Source organism: Cervus canadensis, chromosome 7 (genome assembly GCF_019320065.1).
Source record: "Cervus canadensis isolate Bull #8, Minnesota chromosome 7, ASM1932006v1, whole genome shotgun sequence".
NCBI classification, from domain to species: Eukaryota; Metazoa; Chordata; class Mammalia; order Artiodactyla; family Cervidae; genus Cervus; species Cervus canadensis.
In genome coordinates, this window is record NC_057392.1 from 49,531,888 (window position 1) to 49,553,148 (window position 21,261).

Genomic DNA, 21,261 nt, shown 5'->3' on the forward strand with positions numbered 1-21,261 from the left:
GACTTGTCTTCACGCCTTATGATCACAGCATCTTGAAATGCCTTTGGGTCATTCTCCAAAGACTTGGGATTTGACTCCGTGGAGCACCTGTCCAGTGCTCTTATCACAGGCTCTGTAGGTTCCTCTGAGGAGGGGTTTTGTGGGGCGGGGGGGGGGGGGGGGGGGGGGGGGGGGGGGGGGCGGGGAACAGCAAATAGGAGCAAGCCTCCTCTCAGAGGAAGGGCTGGCCTGCCACTGGCCGCCCCCTCCCCAGACCTCCTCACTTCAGAGGCACTTCCCAAGGCAGCAGCCCTTGGGTGCAGTGGGTTCCTGCTCTAATGACACTGTGGTTGGGATTTTAGCACCACCTACTAGAAGGAGGAGGGTCACATACATTATTGCTCACCTTCCAAGTGGCCTCTTTCCATTTTTGCCTAACAGGTGGCCCCCAGAGTATGTTTGAGGTCATGCTAACCTCTTCTCTGCGTCAAAATCTGGGCCCTCGGATTCCCTACTCCCGGTTGTGGTCGGCCAAGTCTGTGGTCGGTCTACAGCAAAGGAGGGTCAGAGAGCGGTCATGCAGGAGTCAGGGCTTGGATCATCTCAATGTGGGCCCTCAGGGCAGTTTAGACGCAATCCTTCCCTTGCCCTCAGGCCGGAACCAGCCTCTCCACCGGGAAAGGGCTGCTCTGGGGTGGGAGAATCTCTCGGGGCAGGAGGGTGTGGCATGCCAGGAGCGCGGGGTAGATGCGACCGTGGGGGTGGGGGTGGGGTAACGGAGGAGTGCTGGGGAAGGCTAGGGAAAGCGGGTGGAGAAGGGGAGGCCTGGGGGAGAGCCCCACCCCGCCGCCCTGCTCCATGGGTCGGTGGGCCCTGGTGGCTAGCGAGAGCGAGGCGGGGCCCGATGGTGGCCACAGTGGGGCGGGCGAGGGGCGGGCCGGCCGGTGTGGCCGATGAGCCCGTAATGAGCCGGGCGCCTGGGCCCCCTTTGTTTCCGGGAAGCCATTTAAAAAGCCCCTTCCTCAGCGCCCGTGCGGGGGAGCGGAGACAAAGGCCGGCGGCGCAGAGGACGGAGCGGAACGCCCCCTTTTAGAAGCGCCTTTCCAGTCCTGGGGCCGCAGGAGGCTCCGCGCGCAGCTAGGGCTCCCGCGCAGCACGCGGGGCGCGCGCTGCCCTTAGGGGCTAGGAGGCCCGCTTTAAGATGACAAAGATGAAAACACACAGTTCTCCCTCGCAGGAAGGCACAAATGCTCCAGCTCCTGGGTTCTGGGCAAATGGCCGAAGCGATCTCCCAGTCGGCTTCCCACCACCAGCCTGACATCAGGGGGAGGAGGCGCGTGCGCCACTGTAGGGCGTCCCGCCACGTGGTCCTCGGTGCCACTGTGGCACATTCCTGGCCTTTGCAATTATTGGAAAATGAGAGGCTCTTTTTTTCTCCCATGCTTTCCCCTTCCCCCTCCCTTGTTTTTCTTCCAGGCTTGGAATTATCTATTTTAGCAGTTCAAAAGACATTCCATTCCCATGACAAATACAGCAACGGTGTTGTTGGCTTACCTAGCCGTTTTTTCTTACAGGGAGATTCAAGCAATAAATCATAAGGAAAATTTAAAATAGCATTTCTTTAGCTTTTAATGTGTACTTTGCTCTGTTTTCAAGGGCCAGTAACAGCTCTGTTTCTTGACGTCTCTCAAAGTGAACCCATCTGAGATCCTGAGTAGTGAATTTTATTCCTTTACAATATTCCTAAAGAAAGTGGATCGAGGAGATACGTTTCAAACTCTCTCATAACTCTAAAATCTCTGAAACAATGAAAAAGGCTGATGGAAGATTTTAAAAAGGAGTGGGGGAAAAAAAAAACAACTATCACTGTGGCAGCTGACCCACCTATGGATCCCATCCATCCATTGTTGTTTAGTGCTGTCTCCCTCCTTTGGCAGACCTGAATTACATTTGTTCCAGAAACAACGTCCACACATTGACTCACCCAGGGCAGACTCACATGAGTGTATGCCAAAGTACCTGCAAATGGTTGATCATAAACACTCTCAGTAATGGTTTGTCCAACAGGAGACACTAAACTGGGTAAACATGAAAGATAGGGGGATTATTTCCCCAAGAGAACAAACCATTCTAAAAGTTTGAACACATTTTTAACAAAACCGTCTCAGACTTTCATCCCTGTAAAATGTGTTGCAATTTACACCCAGGCTGGAGGATGGAAGGGTATCTCCCCAAGTCATTGTTTCCAGTAAAGGTCATTTTTGGCTGTTCAAATCACGACTCTGGTATGTCACATTACACAGGTATTTTTCACAGCTCACTGAGTCTGATGACTCTGAGAGCATTTAAGGCTGCCTCAGAGAGGAGCCCAGGGTTGTGCCGATTAGTGGGCTTCCGTAGGAAGCATAGTGGAAGGGACAATGGGCCAATTACCAGCAAAGCCTGCGGTCTCCCTTGGAGAGGTTAAGGAGGAGAGCACATGGCCTTTGAGCTAGCGTGTCATCTGTCCTGGGGCTTAATCAAGTTATCATATCACCCCAGGGTCCCCAGGCCTCCATGCATCGATTTGAATCAAGACAAAAATTTGCAGACAAATTTCTAGCAGCAGGAAGTTGGTGCTCTCCTGCAAGGCTGGATGAAAAGCACCTGTAACCTTGTCGGCCTTGTCTGACTCCTGCTGGGAGCAGCTTCAGGCTGTAGCCTGTTGGCTTCAGAGCCTGCCTGTCAGCAGGAGCTGAGGCTGGGGCTGGGGGGGCGGGGTAGAGTGGTGGATGCCATTATGTGTTTCAAAAGAATGCCCTGGAGAGGACCGGCTGTGGCCAGGACAGCACAATGTGGCCAGCTACCATGAGTGTGTAGGTGGGCACTCTCCCTTTTCTTTTGATGTTGGCCTGCAGTCATTTTTAGGTTAAGATGGGGGCTGACATGCAGCGACCCTCATGATGGCACATAAAGGCAATACTTGTGTCTCCCTCTCTCTCTAGGGCTGGTGAGAAGCAGGGAACTCTCCAGAATGTCATCAAGGCCAGTCAGATTTCTGATCCTCTATGAGCTGCAGTTTCCCTGTTTGTGAAGTTCAGGGATGTTGTAAATCTCACCTAATCTGCAGCGAGGAAGGGAAAGAGGGTTTGGTGTAGTAGACTGAACATTGGTGGGGGGTTCTGAGACCTGTGTTCGAGCCTGGCTCTATGACCTGTGGAGAGGTGATTCAGTCTCTTTTTGTTGTAGTTATTTCATTTGTCAGAGGGGAATAATGATCCAGGCTGTTAGCTACTTCACAGTTTATGATCAAACGAGATGATAGATGCCGGTCAGTAAATGAAAAACCTTGGAAACCACATTACTGGTACCGTTACAGCCCTACCAGCATCAGTGCTCTGTGACTCTGTGTTACAAAGAGGGATTGGCGGAGAGGAGTTATTAACAAGCATTAATATGAGAGCAAAGAGTTGGACACGATTTAGCAACTGAACAACCACCACAAGTCCATTCTGAGAATAAGTTGATCACTGACTGTGAATTTCGTGTCCTTAGCAGGAAAAACCAGGAGACAGGACTTTTAACACTTGGGGCTGGCTGATCTGATCAAAATCAACTTTTCAGAGGTCTACAGGAAACTGGACTTTTTGACATTTTGATGAAAGTCTCCTACCCTAAAAAAAAGTGCATGGAGACCTGGGCAGTAAATCACTTCTCTCCCTGCCCTTCAGATGGTGTTCCTGTTCTGTGGCCACTTTGTGGGTTTGATCCCTGGGTTGGGAAGATCCCCTGGAGGAGGGAAAGGCTACCCACTTCAGTATTCTGGCCTGGAGAATTCCATGGACTATACAGTCCATGGGGTCACAAAGAGTCAGACGCAACTGAGCAACTTTCAGTTCACTTCACTTGTGACAGGAAACATGGGCCTTAACCCATGGCAGCTCCAGCCTGTTTCCTCCCTTATAAAATAGGGTGTGTTTTCTCTGCCCCTCTAACTCATGGGGGCATTGGGAGACTCCGCTGGTTAACAGGTGAGAAAGTGCTTTGTAAATAAAGAGAAAGGTGCTAGGTAGGTTTACACTGTATGTGTGCTCACACCACAGAAAGGACTATCATTGCCCCTTTAACTGGAACCTGAATGAACACGTTGGGGAAATTTCATGGCCTTGTGAACTTCAGTACATGGATCCAGTGTCATAGATGATCTGGCTCAAAAGAGGATTCTTCATTCAGAGCTAACTTCTGGTCTTTCTCTCTGAATGAACAGTACTGGGGTGTCCTGCTGGATCTTAGCTCCTGAGGGGATGGCCCTGTGGGCATAAGTAGGGCTGGGATGCTGCTGCCCATGCACAGCAAAAACCAGACAGCAAAAAGCTAAAATACAAACTGTGAGCTCTTCATTCATTGCTTTCCCACTTGCCTCCCGTTAAACTCCTACACCATCAAAATACCCATGATTCCCTCGGAGCATGAGGTTCTGCCCCACGATGTTGTATCTGTTGCTTCCCCGGCCACCGTCTCTTCACCTTCTCTACTTATTACATCTGTCTCATCCTTCAAGGTTCTGTGTAGTGTTCTCCTTTGTGGGACACAGTCCTCAAGCTCCTAACCCAGTCAGAACCAACTGCCCACCCCTATCACCATGGTGGGTGTTTGTTCCATGCTTTCTGCCCCACCGTGTGGGTTTTCTGTTAACACTCATGATGTACACCATTCTGTGGATTTCTCAGGGTCAGAAACCACATCTGACTCCTCTCGGTGGCCATGTCTCTTGTATAGCTGCCGGTGCATAGTCGTTTATGTATTGAATGTTGAATTGCATTTGCCCTGCCCCTCAAAGTGTCAGAGAGTGATGTGCAGAAACCGTGGGAGGGAAGGAAAAGATGAAACCTTCCCTGTTCATGTTTATTTAAACCAAATCCATTTTTGGTTTTGTCTTGAATAGCTGCTAATTTGAAAATCTAAAAAACTGCCCCACTGTGATTGGCAATTTGCATGTAAGTTTAATTAGGACTACTTTCTAAGTGTTTCAGTCCTGCCCAAATGGGGCATTTCTTTGCTGTCTCCTAAGTGATTCTAGGAAATCTTAACAGAAACGGTTCCTGGCCAGGTGGACAGGAAGGCAGCTCTGTTCAGGGGCTTAGCCTCATAAAATACCCTTGTGCGTTATTCTCCACTAGTTTACTTCCATGGGAAGGTATGACTTCACACTCTGGAAAGGACCAGTGGTCCTGTTTCTTCGGTCCATTTTTACATGTTCCCTCAGAGAACATTGTGACCAAGGGGAGCGTCTCTTCCAGTAATTCTTAGTGTGGGATCTTTGGACCACTAGGGATTCACAAAAGTGGTAAACAAGGCTCTTTGATGCTTTTCAGTATTTCAGAAAGCCTGTGGTAAGGGTACAGGACCTACTGTCATGTGTGTGTCTTGTTCTCTTGTTTTTGACTCCGTTCAATGTGGTAGCAGTGGGTTGTTCATGCTAATAAAAAGTGACTCGTAACTATATTTAATTTTTTAGGTCAAAGCATTTTTAAAAAATTGTTGTTGTTTAGTTATTAGGTCGTGTCCAACTGTTGGCAACCCCATGGACTGCAGCATACCAGGCTCCTCTGTCTTCCACCAACTCCTGGAGTTTGCTTAAACCCGTATTGGTGAGTCGGTGATGCTATGTAACTATCTCATCCTCTGCCGCCCCTATCTTCTTGTGCCTTCAATCTTTCCTAGCATCAGGGTCTTTTCCAATGAGTCAACTCTTTGAATCAAGTAGGCAAAGTATTGGAGTTTCAGCTTCAGCACCAGTCCTTCTAATGCTACTCAAGGTTGATTTCCTTTAGAATCATTTATACAATAATATTTACACATTTAATGGGTACAGTTTGATGGGGTTTTGGCAATTGTGTACAGTTGTGTAGCTGCTATCACAGTCAAGGTACAGAGCATTTTTGTCATCCCCAGGAGTTTTCTCAAACCCCATCACAGTCATCACCCTCTCCAGACCCCATGCTCCAGCAACTGCAAATCTTGTCATTATAGTTTTGCCTTTCCTAGAATTTTATATAAATGAAGCAACACAGTGCATTGTCTTTTGTGTTTAACTTCTTTCACTCAATGTCCAGGTTTTGAGATTCATCTATGTTGTTGCATGTATCAATATTTTTGTTTCTTTTTATGGCCTAGCAGTATATCATAGGATAACTATAATTCATTTGTCCATTCACTTATTTGGGTTGTTTTCAGATTTGGGCTATTAAAAATATGTGACTATGAATAATTTTGCTATAAACATTTGCACACAAGTCTTTGTGTGGACATATTTTTCCATTTCTCTTGGGTGAATACCTAGGAGTGAAATTGCTGGGTTGTATGATGGATATACATTTAACCTTATAAGACTGCCAAACACTTTTTCAAAGAGACTGTGCCATTGTGCATTCCCACCAGCAGTGCATGAGAGTCCATTCTCCCATCTCACAAACTGGTACTGACAGTCTTCTCAATTTTACTGATTCTAGTGAGGCTGCAATGATATTCCATTGTGGCTTTAATTTCCCTGATGACTAGTCATGTCCATATTGGCTAGTCATATATCCATGTTGAGCAGGTACCTTTTCAAATCTTTTCCCATTTTTTATTGCATTATTTGCTTTCTTCTTAACCTGGAAACAAGTCCTTCACCAGTTAGGTATTTTGCAGATACTTCTTCCTAGACTGTGGCTTGTTTTTTCACTTTTAAATGTGTCCTTAGATGAATGAAAGTTTTTAACTTTGATGAAGTCCATTTTCTTATATATATATTTTACAATTCATGCAGTTTGTGTCATGTTTTGGTAATCTTTGCCAAAACAATATCACAAAGATTTTCTCCTGTGTTTTCTTCTAGAAATTTTATTATTGCAGTTCTTATATTTAGGTCTATGATCCATTTGACTATTTTGTATATGGTATGAGGTAAGGTTTACAATTCAATTTTTTTTCTCCATGATTATAGGATCATTTCTTAACACTACCCATTCCCCATTGAAGTACCTTGGCACTTTTATAAAAAGTCAATTGACTGTATGACTGCAAATTTATTCCTGGACTCTTTTCTGTTCCATTGATTTATATGTTTATAATTATGCCAGTGCAACAGAGTTTTGATTACTTGATTAAAGAAATTGAGGAATGCAGTTTCTTCAAAGCTTGTTTATATTTTAAAGATTTTTTTTTGATTCTTTGCTTTTCCATATAGTTTTAGAATCAGCTTATCAATTTCTTCAAGACAAGCTTGCTAGGATTTTGATTGGGCTTACATTAAATCTACAGATCAATTTGGAGAAAATAAACATTTTAACAATGTTGAGATCTATGAACATGGTAGATCTTTCCATTTACTTACATTTTCCTTAATTTCCCTTAATAGTATTTTGTAGTTTTCAGAGTACAGATCTGGCACATTTTTCTTTAAATTTATTCCTAAGTATTTTTCATACTGTTTGTAAGCGGAGTTGAATTTTTTCTTTATTTCCCAATTGTTTGTTACTTTTATGTAGAAATACAATAGCTATTTTATTAAACTTTATTTTGAAATAATAATAGATTCACAGGAACTTATAAAAGTAGGACAGAGGCCCCATGAACTCTTCACCCAGTTTCCCCCAGTGGTTATAGTACAATATTAAAACCAGAAATTCGACATTTGCACAACGTGTGTGTATCATTATCATATGTATATATTCATGTAACAGGCACCACAGTTGAGATGCATAACTAGTCCCTCACAGCAAAATCTCCCCTGTGCTACCTCTTTATAATTACACTCATCCCCCTCTCCCACCATCCCTAACCTCTGGCAACCACTAATCTGCTTTCTATCACCATAATTTTATTATTTCAAGGGTTTTATAGACATGAAATCATGCACAATATGGCCTTTTGAGCTTGGCTTTTTCACTCAGGATGTACCATTGAGATCAATCCAAATGGTTGCATGTATCAATATATCTTTTCTTTTTATTGCCGAGTGATATTCCATGGTATGAATATACCCCTGTTTGTTTGAATATTCACTTACTGAGAGAGATTTTGGTTTTTTTCAGTTTTGAGGATGTTTCAAATGAAGTGGCTAAGAACAATCTTGTATAGGTTTTTGTGTTGACATATATTTTCATTTCCCTGGGATGTATGCCTACAAGTATTTACAACTGCTCTGAGGTATGGTAAGTATATGTTTAGGTTTTAAAGAAACTGCCAAGCTGTTTTCCAAAGTGTCATTCCTACCAGTAACGTATGAAAGATCTAGTTTCTCTGCATCCTTGCCAGCACTTGATATTGTGATTATTTTTAAAATTTCAGATATAATAGATCTGTAGTGATAGTCCATCATGATCTTATTTTGCAGCTCTCTAACGGTTAGTGATATTTAACATTTTTCCATTTACTCATTTACATCCCTCAGTCCTCTTCAGTAAAATGTCTCTTCATGCCTTTGCTCATTCTCCAGTTGGATTGTTTGGTTATTTTACCGTGGAGTAAACTCCATTTGTGAGTTTTAAAATATATTCTAGATGTAAGTTCTTTTTCAGATATGTGGTTTGCAAATATTTTTTTCCCAGTCTATGATTGTTTTTTCATCATCTTCTGAGGTTCTTTTGTAGAGTAAAAGCTTTTAATTTTGATTAAGCCCAACTTATCAATTTTTTATTTTATAGGTTATGCTTTTCATATAAGAACTTTTTACCAAGCCCTTGGTCTTTAAATTTTTTTGTGTTATTGTCTAAAAGTTTTATGGTTTTATGTTTTACATTTAAATCTATGATCTATTTAAAATTAATTTTTGTAAAAGATGTGAAATTTAAGTTTTTTGCTTTTTTTTTTTTTTTTGCCTTTGAATATCCTCTTATGTTTGTCTCAGTTGATGTTCTTTGAGCTTGATAATGTGTTCTATTTTCCTGGTTCTATGTGTACTAAATAACTTTGGATAATCTTCTGGACATTATGGATGTAAAGTTGTGTGGATTCTGGAATTTAGCAATTATCTCTGATGGATGTTAATTCTTTTATTTTATCAGGCAATTATCTTGGTTGAATTCAAACTGTAAACTTTGTTTCTTAATTAACAATGACAGTATCAGTTCAGATCTTTCTCCAATAGCTTAGCTACTTTTCAACTTCTTTGTGTATGTGTAGTTCATGGTCTAGACAGAGATGTGGACAGATGACTTTTGGGATTTTCTTTTGACTTCTTTCCCTTTAAAGTTTTACCCTGTTCTCTTCATTATTATGGTTTCATTGGTTCCAAGGCCAGAATTTTTTTTTTTCCCAGCAGTACCTACTATCCCCACTCCCTACCCTACCTGCTTACTGTGCCAACCACATCTGGTCTTAATAAAAAACTGTGAATATGGGAGTTTGCTCTTCAGAGTATGGACTCTGAATTATATTCTATCTGCTTTTTTTCACTTTTGTTCACTGGATGTATTACTCAACTGTTATGGGAAGTGTACACTGACTGTATTTAACTTAATCACCAGAAAATGATTTCTTGATAAATGCAAAAAATGGAAACATTTCTACAGTTTCAGGATTGGGAAGAACTTGCCAAGCCTGACACAGAGTGAGCCTTAAATGTTCAGGGGCTGAATCTTCTCCACAAATCCTGCTTTGCTGGATTACCCTCAGTGATGGAATGTTGACTACCTCATGAAGTAGCCCACTTCATTTTACACAGTTCTGATAACCATTTGAAGTATTTTCCTTTGAAATTCTCAAAATATCTTCACTTCAGCTTTCATTTCCCAGTTCAGTTCCAACCCTTATTGCCACACAGAATGAGCCCAATTCCCTTTTCACACAAGTGCTTCAGTTCTCATTAGAGGATGCAGCCTCAGCTCCTCTGACCAGTCCTCGAAGTGACTTATCTCCTTCCCTTGAGCAACGTCCTGGACCTACATAGCTTCCTTAAAATGTGATGTCCAGAAAGGACCCAACACTCAGTGCAGGCTAGAGGACCCCTTCCTTCCACAAGGCAGCTGAGGTTCCTCTTGGAGTATTCCAGTCGTGTCATAACTGACTCATATTAAGCTGGTGATCTTCTGGTGGCTCAACAGGTAAAGAATCTGCCTGCAATGTAGGAGACCTGGGTTCAGTCTCTAGGTCAGGAAGATCCCCTGGAGGAGGGCATGGCAACCCACTCTGGTATTCTCACCTGGAGAATTCCATGGACAGAGGAGCCTGGCAGGCTACAGTCCATGGGGTCACAAAGAGTCAGACTTGACTGAACAACTAACAATTTCACTTTCAAGCTGGTTCTCAGTGAGCAACCCTGAGCCCTTTTTCATCTTTCCCTACATAGAAGCACACATTACTTTTCTCCAGCCAGCCTCCCAGAGCTGCCTTCTAAGGAGCGCAATACAACATCAAGCCTCAGAGGTTTGCTGCCATCAGAGTCTATCCTGCTCTGAGACCTCCCCTCACCCTCAGGACATCAAGCCTGGACAGTGCCTGGAATCAGATGCCTCAAGGCCCTTCAATCTATTTGCATTTCTGCTCAATAATTTTCAGAAAAAATTAGCCTGCCTCTTGTGGTGGCTTATATTCAAGTCAGGGTCCACACAGCCACTGCAGAGCAAGATACTGTATACAGTCCTACAATTTGGAAAAACAATTTCTGTATGACCTCACTAGATCCACAGAATAACCAGAGTAACTGTATGAAGTGGGTAGAAGGAGAGGTATTATTCCCCTTTGACAGATGAGGAAACTGAGGTTGCAGGTTGACTCTAGGCTGCCAGGACTAAGGACAAAGGATAGTTAAAATCAACAGAACACTCTCTCTATGAATCACAAAGGATTTTTCTCAGCATCTCAGAGACTTCAGGCTTCCATTCAAATTCATGTTTAAGCCAATCTCTGGGTAAAAAAACATTTTTCTCAGGACATTTTGGGGACAGATGATCTAAACAAATTCCCCATTGCCCTTGGTCCCAGCCCCAAGGGCTGTGGTACAGCTGTGCACTGTAATAGGGAGGAGGCCGTCTCTGGGCTGCTTTCCAAAACATTGCTTCTGGAAACGTTCGCCTCCAGCCCTCAACAAAAGCTCAGGTATGGAAGCTTGGTGTGCCCCTGACCTTTCACGTCCCGGAGCTACGCTGCTGCACAAAAGGGTCTGAGGAGTGACCGGCCCGCCTCAGCTCCCTGCTGTCCCCCACAATGGGGCCTGAGGCCCTGGCCGCCTCTGGAGTCCAGAGAAAAGGGCCGAGATAATGACAGGCCCAGCTACCGCTGCTCTCTTCAGAGAAATGAGAAGAGGGAGGCGGCCAAACCTCCTGGATAATAAAGAAGTAACAAATGGGGAATAAAAGCTTATGGAAGACATCTTAACCCAGGGATGAAAAAAATGTCAACATCTGTGAGGCTTTCTGCACCAGCAGACCCAGCCCTAATGAAAACCCTCGAAGAGCCATTCACTGGCACAGAGGCGAAAAGGCTACATCTTTCTATGGGGACAGCGAGGGGGTGTCGAGGGTTGGACAGGGCTGCCCTTTCCCTTTCGGATGCTGTTGAACCAAGCGCTAATGTTCATCTTCAGCTTTATTAAGGAACCAGGGGCCGGAGGAGAATGGAGTGGCCGAACCAACTTTATCCCGAAGTCTGTGAGGTGGGTGGATTCAGGAGCGGGCAAGATGTCTGCACTTTGAGGCCAGGAAAAAAGCCAGAGGAATTAGAGAAAATGCTGTTTAACAAGAGTCGCCTTTGACCGGGGCCTTTCTGAAGGATGTGGCTCCAGGAAAGTAATCCTCTTAGCACAGACTTCTGTGTGTGTACAAAACAGGAAAATCGAATCTGAATGTCCTCATTGCATTTGCTAAAATACCTAATGAAAACACAAAGATGCCTTATTCTGATCTTCACCCTTCTCTCAGAAGAGGGAGAGTGGCAGATGTTTGCTCATAAGGTTGATTTTAAAAATTCAAACTGGGAATCTGGGGTGTGAGAGGGGCGAGCCTCCTCTCTTTCCAAAGAGTGTGAGTTATGGAACTTTGAACCTTCAGTTTCTCCCCCGGGGTTTTTGACCCCTTTCAGGTGCTAGGTGTGATTTTATTTCTTGGGTTTGTATTCTGTGTTCACCACTGGAATGTGTCTCCAGAGGCCTCAGTGAGAGAAACCTCAAATCCTGGCCAAGCAGGGCAGCTTCCTGAGGAGAGTGGGGAACTTGTTAGGAGGAGAAATGTGCTCCCAAATCTGTGACTGCTTTGCAGGGGGGAATGTTGTACCCTGGCCAGAGAGCACCTGGATGGTCCTCACTCCACCCACATCCACTCCCACAGGTATGCATCCCCCTCCCACACATTCACACACACACACATAACTACCCATGCCATTCACTCCTGTGTATGCTCAGTCATGTCTGACTCTTTGGACTGTACAACCCCATGGACTGTACCCTGTCAGGCTCTTCCTTCCATGTCCATGGGATTCTCCAGGCAAGAATACTGGAGTGGGTTGCCATGCCCTCCTCCAGGGGATCTTCCTGACCCAAGAATGGCAAGCAAATTCTTTACTTCTGAGCCACCAGGGAAGCCTGCCACTCACTCCCATGTATGCATAAACACAAGCACCCTTAATAAATAAACACACAATACATCATCTTTCAAATACCCACACCCACCCATACACTCCCAGTCTGAACTGTTTCAGTTAGTTTTATAGACAAATATCTTCCTTACCTATCACACACAGGGTTTTAGACTAAATGTTTTAATTATGACTTAACTCTGAAAGGAAACAAGATGCAAGTAATCATAAGTATCAATAAAATGTTTGGGGGATCGCCAATGAGTCTTTACATAGGCTGAAATTGGATATTATGCTTTTATTTTTTCCTTTGATATGTTATTGGGCTATTTGAAATTCAAAGCTATTGTTTGCTTTTGGGATGCAAAAAGGATGGAGGTGAAGGAGGCAGTCACAGAGAGGCTGATTTTGGCCCTAGGTCTGGTCCGAACTGTCCCCCTGTGGGTTGGCACTGTACTCTATGGCTGGCTGTAGATTTAATGTGAGCTCTTCACTTGTGGGTCAGCAGACGTCCAGGGCAGGCAGTCAGCTCCCAAGCTCTCAAAGCATTCAAGTAGTGCCCCGAGAACCCTTTGTCACCTGTCCTAGTAAATTAGAGGGGCTTTCCCCTGCCAGGTGTGCACTTGAACTGGGCGTGAACTCTGATGTCTGTTGTAATCCCAGTGTTAATAATAATATGTTACTTATGAGTACTAATTATGTGCTAATCACTGTTCTAAGGGCCTTAATGGCTCATCTCATTTAATTTTCATGGCGCTATGGCTTAGATTGCCTTGGTATACCAATATTGTAAATAAGGAAACAGACATGGAGATGTTAGTAGCAATATTAGAACCAGTATTCAAACCCAGATCTGGGTAATGCCAAGCTTAGGCTGTTGACCTCATGCTACAACAAGGCCCCTTAAAAGAATTTGACTCTGAATGAATTTCTGCTCCCTTCTTTTCTTGGTCCACAGGAGGACACTGAATGAATTTCTGCTCCCTTCTTTTCTTGGTCCACAGGAGGACACTGGCTGTGTTCCTCCTGGTTCACTTGGGTGCCACAGCATCTCTCATCTTCATTCCTTTGGAGGAATGAGGGAGATCTGGGGCATCCCTGCCAGCCTGTCCCTGCTATGGGCTAGCGAGGATTCCTCACCCAGCTGCCAGGCTTTAGATCATGAGGGTGGCCAGAGATTTTGCATTACCTGTACCTGGGGGCTGTGGGGAGACACCCACATCAGGTGCTCTGTTCACAGACCAACAGAACTCTTTGAGCAGCTATGCTAAGGCACTGGGCTCACTCACAAGGTTCATAGCCCTTCTGACCTACACCTCCCTCTGAGGAGCACACCTTCTTATTCTCCAGGTCCTTTCTCCTGAGAATACAGCCCACCGGGAGAGAGGTCAGCAGACACCTCTGATCCTTTCATGTCCATCATGCGTGATGCTCTGGGATGGAGGGTGGGGGGCTGGAGTCATGGCCCTGGAAATGTTACAGATCATTGGCTCTAACTCCCTATGGTGGTTCTAGAGCTGTTATGTTCTCTGATATGATGCCCCTCAAGAGGCAGAGCTCAGGCCCCTTTTTCCTGAGTATAGACTGGACTTAGTGACCAGCCCACTAGGGAGTAGAATATGGCAGAACTGATGAACATCACTTCTAAGATTAGCTTATAAAAAGATGGTTGCTTCTGTCTTGGGTTCTCCATCTCTCTCTGTCTCTGTCCCTCTCTCTTGAATCACTTGTTTTGGGGAAAGCCAACTGCTGGGATGTGAGGCAGCCTGAAGAGCAGCCCCTGGGTGAGAGACCAAGGTTTGCCAGCAGTTGCATGAGTGAGCTTGGAAGCAGTCTTCTAAGCCTGCCAGCAGCCCTGGGAGCCAGCCTGGAAGCAGCGGCTCTCCCAGATGAGCCTCGGCTGACTGCAGCTTCAGTCGGTGGTGGGTGGTGGGCATCCTGACTGCAGCCTCAGGAGATTCCTGGAGCTGAGCCCACAGCTAAACCTCAGCCAGATTCCTGACCCACTCTGAAACTGTGGAGAAAGCAGGAGATAGTGTCCAGTGTGTGAAGCCACTACCCAGGGGCTGTGTCAAGCTGCTCCCTCTCACGGTGCAGCCACTGAGGAGAACCAAGGCCCTGCTGGGGAAAATCATCTACCCATTTCCACAAATGACGAGTTGGTTCTTGAAGTGAACTTAAATATTTTGACTCCCTGTCTAGTTCTCTTTCCACTACATCAGATTCCCTCTGGCTCTCATTTCTACTAATAGACGAGAAGAAATTAATCTGGCAAAGCTCTGGGAGTGCCCCCCTCTGCCCCCCACCGTGAGCGCAGGTCTTTCTGTTCTGAGTGGTGTGGACATAGCAAGTGATGCCCCAGGGCCTAGGGTTTGGTGCCGTTTGAGAGGGTAATGGCCCCTAATCTGCCCCCCTTCCCAGGGTTCATGTTTGGCTGATGTGGGAAGTCCCACCCACGTGCAAATGAATTTTGAATTTAATACAGAATTTACCACCCAGAAATGACTATGTGAAGTAAGTGTAATTTGCCTGTGTTTATTTATTTTTATCATGAACTTAAGCAAAGTTTATGGAACAAAAAGAAAAAGGAGCCTGATGATCATGAGACGTAGCTATTTTACATCTCCCTGAATTCTCTTTGTTGGTGTTCTTTGCACAGCTGGAGTGGCCCGTGCACACTATTTAGAGTTTTGCCTTCCTCACTCAGCAAGTGTCTGTTGTGCCCCAGGCCCTGTTCCGTTGAGAGAGCCTGCTGTGCCTGGCACTTTCTCAGACCACCCTCCGTTTGCCCAGCTTGCCCCCTTGCCTTCGCTGTTTGTGGGGTAACCCCAGTCTCTGACCCCTGGCTCCACCCCAGGCCCTCTCTGCCTGGGTCACTCACTGGATCTCACGGTGTGGCCGACCGGGAGACTTGGTACGCTCCCTGCCTGCACTGGGGGCTGGCCAGTGCTCAGGAGGCTGCGTGGTCTCCAGTCCTTCTGAATCTGGAGGAGGGGCTGCGGAATCTGCCTTTTTACACATTCCTCTGGAGGTACTTAGGACCATCTGTGAACTACAGCTCTGCTTCTGCCTGTCGTTTACCGTATGGAGCTCTTCATAACAGCTTGCTTGGCCTGGTTTTTAGCAAACTCCACAGAGACAGTCAGAAGTAACCTTCAGTTTCCCGAGCCTGAGCCCCCAGCGGGGCTGGGTCTTCCCGCCACCCCAGTGATCTCCTCACCGTCCACCTTTATCTCCTCCCATGACCTGCTTTCACTGACAGCAGCAGGAGGTCAGAAGAAGCCAGGAGGTCGTTCTCCAATGTTAGTCCATTGGCTTCCTGATGGAAGTCCTAGAGGATGGCTTCTGAGGGAGGAGCTGGCGATTATCGATCATAGCGCATGCATGCCCTGTCACTTCAGTCATGTCTGATTCTTTGTGCTCTATGGACTGTAGCCCACCAGGCTCCCCTGTCCATGGAATTCTCCAGGCAAGAATACTGGAGTGGGTTGCCATGCCCTTCTCCAGGGGATCTTCCCGACCCAGGGATCAAACTCGTGGCTCTTACATCTCCTGCATTGGCCAGCAAGTTCTTTTACCACTAGGGACACCTGGGAAGCCCGTCAACCACAGTAAGGGCTGAGGATTCACTACTGGCCTCTGTGAGGTGGCTTTGTGTGTGCTGTACATTGGGGGCAGGTGACAGAGCAGAGGTCTGCAGCAGGGACCACGGGGTGAACGTGAGGACAAGGCTCCCATAGCATCCTCTCATTGCACCCTCCCACTCTGTCTAAGGGGCCAGCTCCCCAGAACTTCCAATCTGCTGCTTCCCCCAAGCAAAGGAAACCATCCCTGGCCTTTCTGGGGCCCACACGATGTCCCTGCTTCTCTCTGAGAGCGAGCATGTCCCCACCCTGGGCCTCAGTGGTCCCAGACATACATGGGGGCTCCAAGGAAGTACTTTTCAGCTCTGAGATTCTGTCATGTTTGCCGCAGGTAGGAGTCTCTCTGTACCTCCTAGATCCTGTCCCAGATGTGACCACATTTTCTCCCAGGGGAGGTCTTGAACCCACAGCCTTGCAGGCTCCATTTATTCTCCTGTAAATAAAGAACAAAGCAAAGCTCCTGCCCCCAAGTTCCATCAAACCTGTCAGGCTGAAGTGTGTATCAGAGGGGAGACTGGACGAGAGGGGCTTAGTAAGTGCCACAGGCTGCAAGCTTGCTGCAGACATCTGTTTACTTTCACACTCTGAGTGCCCTCCAAGGGAGGCTGGGGCCATGGAGCAGCAGTCAGCTCCTGGCTTTGTAGCTCTGCTTTGAATTCAGGCTTGCCTAAATTCTCCCCAGACGTTCCTCCTAACCCCCTGCCCACTGAGGAAGAGCCCCACCAGCTCTGTGCACCGGTGGCGGCACAGTGGGAGATGTGATCAGAATCTAAACACAGCCTGCTGAGACGACCGGAAGTTTGACACGGGCCCAGGCAGGAACCCCCAGTCCTAACAGCTGTTCTCCCCCACGTGACAGACAGACTCAGCCACAGCCTGGAAATAACACGCTAGGTGTCATCTATGTCACCTGCCACCCTCTTGTCATCTCTGTCTCCCCTGTGATGACATTTGGGGTCTTGTGAGATGTCAGCCAAGGGAGCAGTCATTGTTCACACAGAAACCAACCCTGGAGTCCTCCATCACATGCTCGCTTCCCTCTCACCAGTCGCCCAGACTCCTCAGCCGCCCTTGACAAGCCCTCGGGCCCCCTATGAGGACACACAGAACCCCATGAGGGAGTCAGGCCACAGACTCCTCAGACTTAGGGCCTTTGGTCTGGGTCTGAAACTGTTCCATTAATTTGATACTGTCTTCGGTTTTCCCTGGTAGCTTAGCTGGTAAAGAATCTGTCTGTAATGCAGGAGACCCTTGTTCGATACCTGGGTCAGGAAGATCCCCTGGAGAAGGGAATGGCTACCCACTCGAGTATTCTTGGGCTTCCCTGGTGGCTCAGATGGTAAAGAATCTGCCTGCAATGAAGGATCGATCCCTGGGTTGGGAAGATCCCCTGGAGGAGGGCATGGCAACCCACTCCAGTATTCTTGCCTAAAGAATCTCCATAGACAAAGGTGCCTGGTGGTTTACAGTCCATGGGATCACGAAGAATTCGCACATGACTGAGCGACTAAGTACAAGCACATGTCCACAGCTGGGGACTAATCCCGTAATTCCTGATTTTTACAGAGGGCAGCAATAGACCCCAAAACAGAGTGGACACAAGGAGCAACCATGAATGGGAGAGAACAGCGAGGGCTGGATCTGACTCTGAAAGCTGGAGGGGGGGGGGGGGTGATGGGACAGAGAAGATTGACCTCTCTCCAAAAGAAGATGATCCAAAGATGTGATTGTCACAAGTGTATGATCCGGGCCATGATTGACATGAACGTTCTGGGCAAGTCATGGACTGTGGCTGGGCCTCAGACATATTTGCAGAATGTCAGGATACACTGATTGACAGCCAAGTGTCATCCCAGCATTTATATTCTATGTCTTATTTCTATTCTGTGAGTGTCCAGTTTCCAAAAGGGTATGTTTGAGGAAGGAGTGGCTGGGGAGACAGGAAGAGGAGCCTGGATGGTGAGTGTCCGAGGGGAGTGTGCACGGGGTGCTATTTCCCAGGATCAGAGAACGGTCTCTTCTGACCCTCGGAGAAGCTAAGCGAGTCCCCAGCTGGAGTGTGGCTGGACCAGGGCTGGGTTCACACTTTGCTCTGTTCTTTCTATGGAACCATCTCTGCCCTTCCCCCTCCGGCTCCACATGTCAAGACCCTGCCCTCCTCTAAGCCCCTTTGCCGTGTCATCTCCTCCACGTGGCCTTCCCTGGGGCTCCTCCCACCAGAACCCCTCCAGCACCTAGGCCGTTCTTCTCTTGCCCCCTTCACTTCTTAGACGAGAGCCATTCTGGCTGCCCCCGTGGCCCAGGAAACCCCGTGAAGCCCGGGCTTCGACAGGATAAGTCATTCTCTCCCAGCCCAGCACGATGAATGACAGCGATAGGTTCCACTGAGTGTGTAATTGCAGTTACTCAGACGCCTCAACATGCGAGCTCCCCAACTCTGCCCCCAGCCCTCTCCAGGCCTCAGAGATGAGACGATGGAACCCCCAGCTGAGCTCCTGGAGTATACGTGCCTGTACAGTCAGGCCCATGGCCCAGCACACAGGAGGCTGCGAGGGAACCACACTGTCTGTTATACTTTAAAGGGACTCCTGCAGGGGCTCCTTGATCAGGCAGGAGAACGGCGGACAGGAGCCCCTGCACTTGCCTGTGGAGAAGAGTTTGCTGAGGATGCTGAGGACTCCAACTTCTGAGTTGTGGCGACTGTAGCCCCTTCATCTTTCCACGTCCTGTTTTCGCCTACAGCAACCCGAGGTCAGAAGAGGAGACTCTGTCATGGATCATGGATCATGCTCACGGTGCATTCACTCCCTGTTAGAAGCCCAGTGAGGGCAAGGACAAATACGGCGTAAGCCCTCCCTTGCACCTCACTCTGTATGAGGCATGTGGAAGGGACTCAATGAATGAGTTTTAGAGTCAGACAGAATCTATTTTTCTTGTTTGTTCCAGAGCTGTTAGACTTTGAGAAGGACCTCAGAGCTCACACACTGAGTCTAGTCCCCATCATGGGCATGAGCTGTGCCTGAGAGTCCCCAAAGGGAATTGTTCAGAACCACCTTGAGCCACCAACCCACACTCACTGCGTGCACTGTGACTCCCCACTCTGCTTTTAGGAAGTGGCAGCACAGCAGGAGGAGAGGTGTGTGGGCTTCAGAGTCAAGAAAGACCTGAGTTTGAATCCTGGCTGCATATCTTCTAGTGTGTTGCCTTGGCACTCTTCACTTTTCTTACTGATAAGAGGGGTAGCATTACTAGCCACTCTGCAAGGCTGCTGTTTTATTGAAAATCAGATCATGTTGGCAGATGTCAGAGCACAAGAAATGTAGAGGCCATCACTACCTTCCTTCTTGGTCAGGGAGGGAGATAAGATTTGTCCCTGTGGGGACCAATGAGACAGTTCCACAGCTCTGATTATATCCATGTGCCCTCCCCAATTGTCGTTAGGTGAGGCTATGTGCAAGTGTGCTTAGTCACTTCAGTCGTGTCTGACTCTGTGTGACCCTGTGGACTATATATAGCCTTACATGCTCCTCTGTCCATGGGGTTCTCCAGGCAAGAATACTTGGGTGGGTTGCTGTGCCCTCTTCCAGGGGATATTCCTGACCCAGGTATCAAACTCACGTCTCTTACATCTCCTGCCTTGGTGGGTGGGTTCTTTACCACTGAGTCACCTTGGAAGTCCCTAAGTGAGGTTTATTTCAATTCAGTTCAGTTTCTCAGTCGTGTGTGACTGTGACCCCATGGACTGCAGCCCGCCAAGCTTCCCTGTCCATCAACAACTCCCGGACCTTGCTCAAACTCATGCCATCCAACCATCTCATCCTCTGTCGTCCCCTTCTCCTCCTGCCTTCAATCTTTCCCAGCATCAGCGTCTTTTCTACGGAGTCAATTCTTCACATCAGGTGGCCAAAATATTGGAGTTTCAGCTTCAGCATCAGTCCTTCCAATGAATATTCAGGACTGATTTCCTTTAGGATTGACTGGTTGGGTAAGTGACATTGCCCAGGGGAAAAAGTTAGAGGGAAGTTTGTCTTGTGGGTAGCTGGGCTTCCTTCCCTTTGGGTGTGGTTGTGGCCTAGACGGGCCGCAAGGGAGTGTGCCCCAGGGTCTCTTCTGGCAGAATCTGGGTCCCTGGGTCTTTACCTGACCAGTCTCTGACCTGGGACAGCCCCTTATACCCCTAGGCATGGGGAGGGTAACTCCTGGCTCATTTGCCGCCCTGGGCTGTAGCAGACATCCATGTGAGGATTTTATACACACAGAAGTGCTGGGTAAACAGTGGGGTCACCTCTGTTTCACTGTGAGCACTACTGTTTCCTTAAAGAAACTTTAAGAAGTAAAGCATTTGCACTATGTCTTGGTTCAAAACTTTTTTTTTTAAACAGCAGAAAAAGAGGAGGGAACAAGCTTACAAAGAAAAAAAAGGATTTGAGCCAATAGCTCCAACTCCATTGTTAGCCAAAGAGAAGACGTGAGGAACAGAGACTGGTCTCCAAGGGAGTTTGCCTGAGCCAAGAAGAGCTGCAGCCAACCCCCTGGGCCGGGGGCCAGTGCTTCCTCAGGGGCTCAGCGCCTTGCCCGCCCTCCCAGGCCCGGCTTCTCCCTCTGTGTGGAGGCAGGAGGTCATCCTTCTTTTGCCTCCCATTCCTATCCTGCTGTGGAGCTGGCTCGACTTCCTTCACCTTCACCTTCCATATTGCCCTGACCTGGGACTTGTTTCCCAGCCAGTTTCCTGCTCTGCTTAGCTCCCTTCCAGCCCAGGTTCTGCTGCTGCCCTAGGAGCACAGGTGAAGCCCTGGAGGAGGTCTCCCCCTGCTCTCTCCCCTCCCCATGGGCCTATCCAGGCCAGGTGGTGCTCCCCAGGCTGCCTGTGGTTGAGGATGCTGACCTCCCTGGCCCAGGCCTGCGGCCCCTTCCTCAGATTGCAGGCTGGGTGGAGGCCTTGGCAGTGAGCTTGCCTGAAACCTGAAATCCATCCAAGGCCCAGTTAGAAAAGGATGGGGGTGCAGAATAGACCAGAGAGCTTTTGGGTGGGTGGCTGTCAGTGGCAGCCACTGAAACCTTACCTAGGCCCAACTCAGAGTGCTGACGGATGGGGAGGCCGACG

At 47.5% G+C, this 21,261-nt stretch overlaps 1 protein-coding gene across 1 annotated transcript in view; it reads right to left on the minus strand.

Annotated features, from left to right (window-relative positions):
• Window positions 1-490: 490 nt before the first annotated feature.
• Window positions 491-21,261, minus strand: part of LOC122444743 (basic proline-rich protein-like) — a 67,163-nt gene continuing 46,392 nt past the window's right edge. Inside the window, 1 exon segment of the mRNA XM_043473387.1 lies at window positions 491-527. Coding sequence (XP_043329322.1) covers window positions 491-527 — 37 coding nt within the window.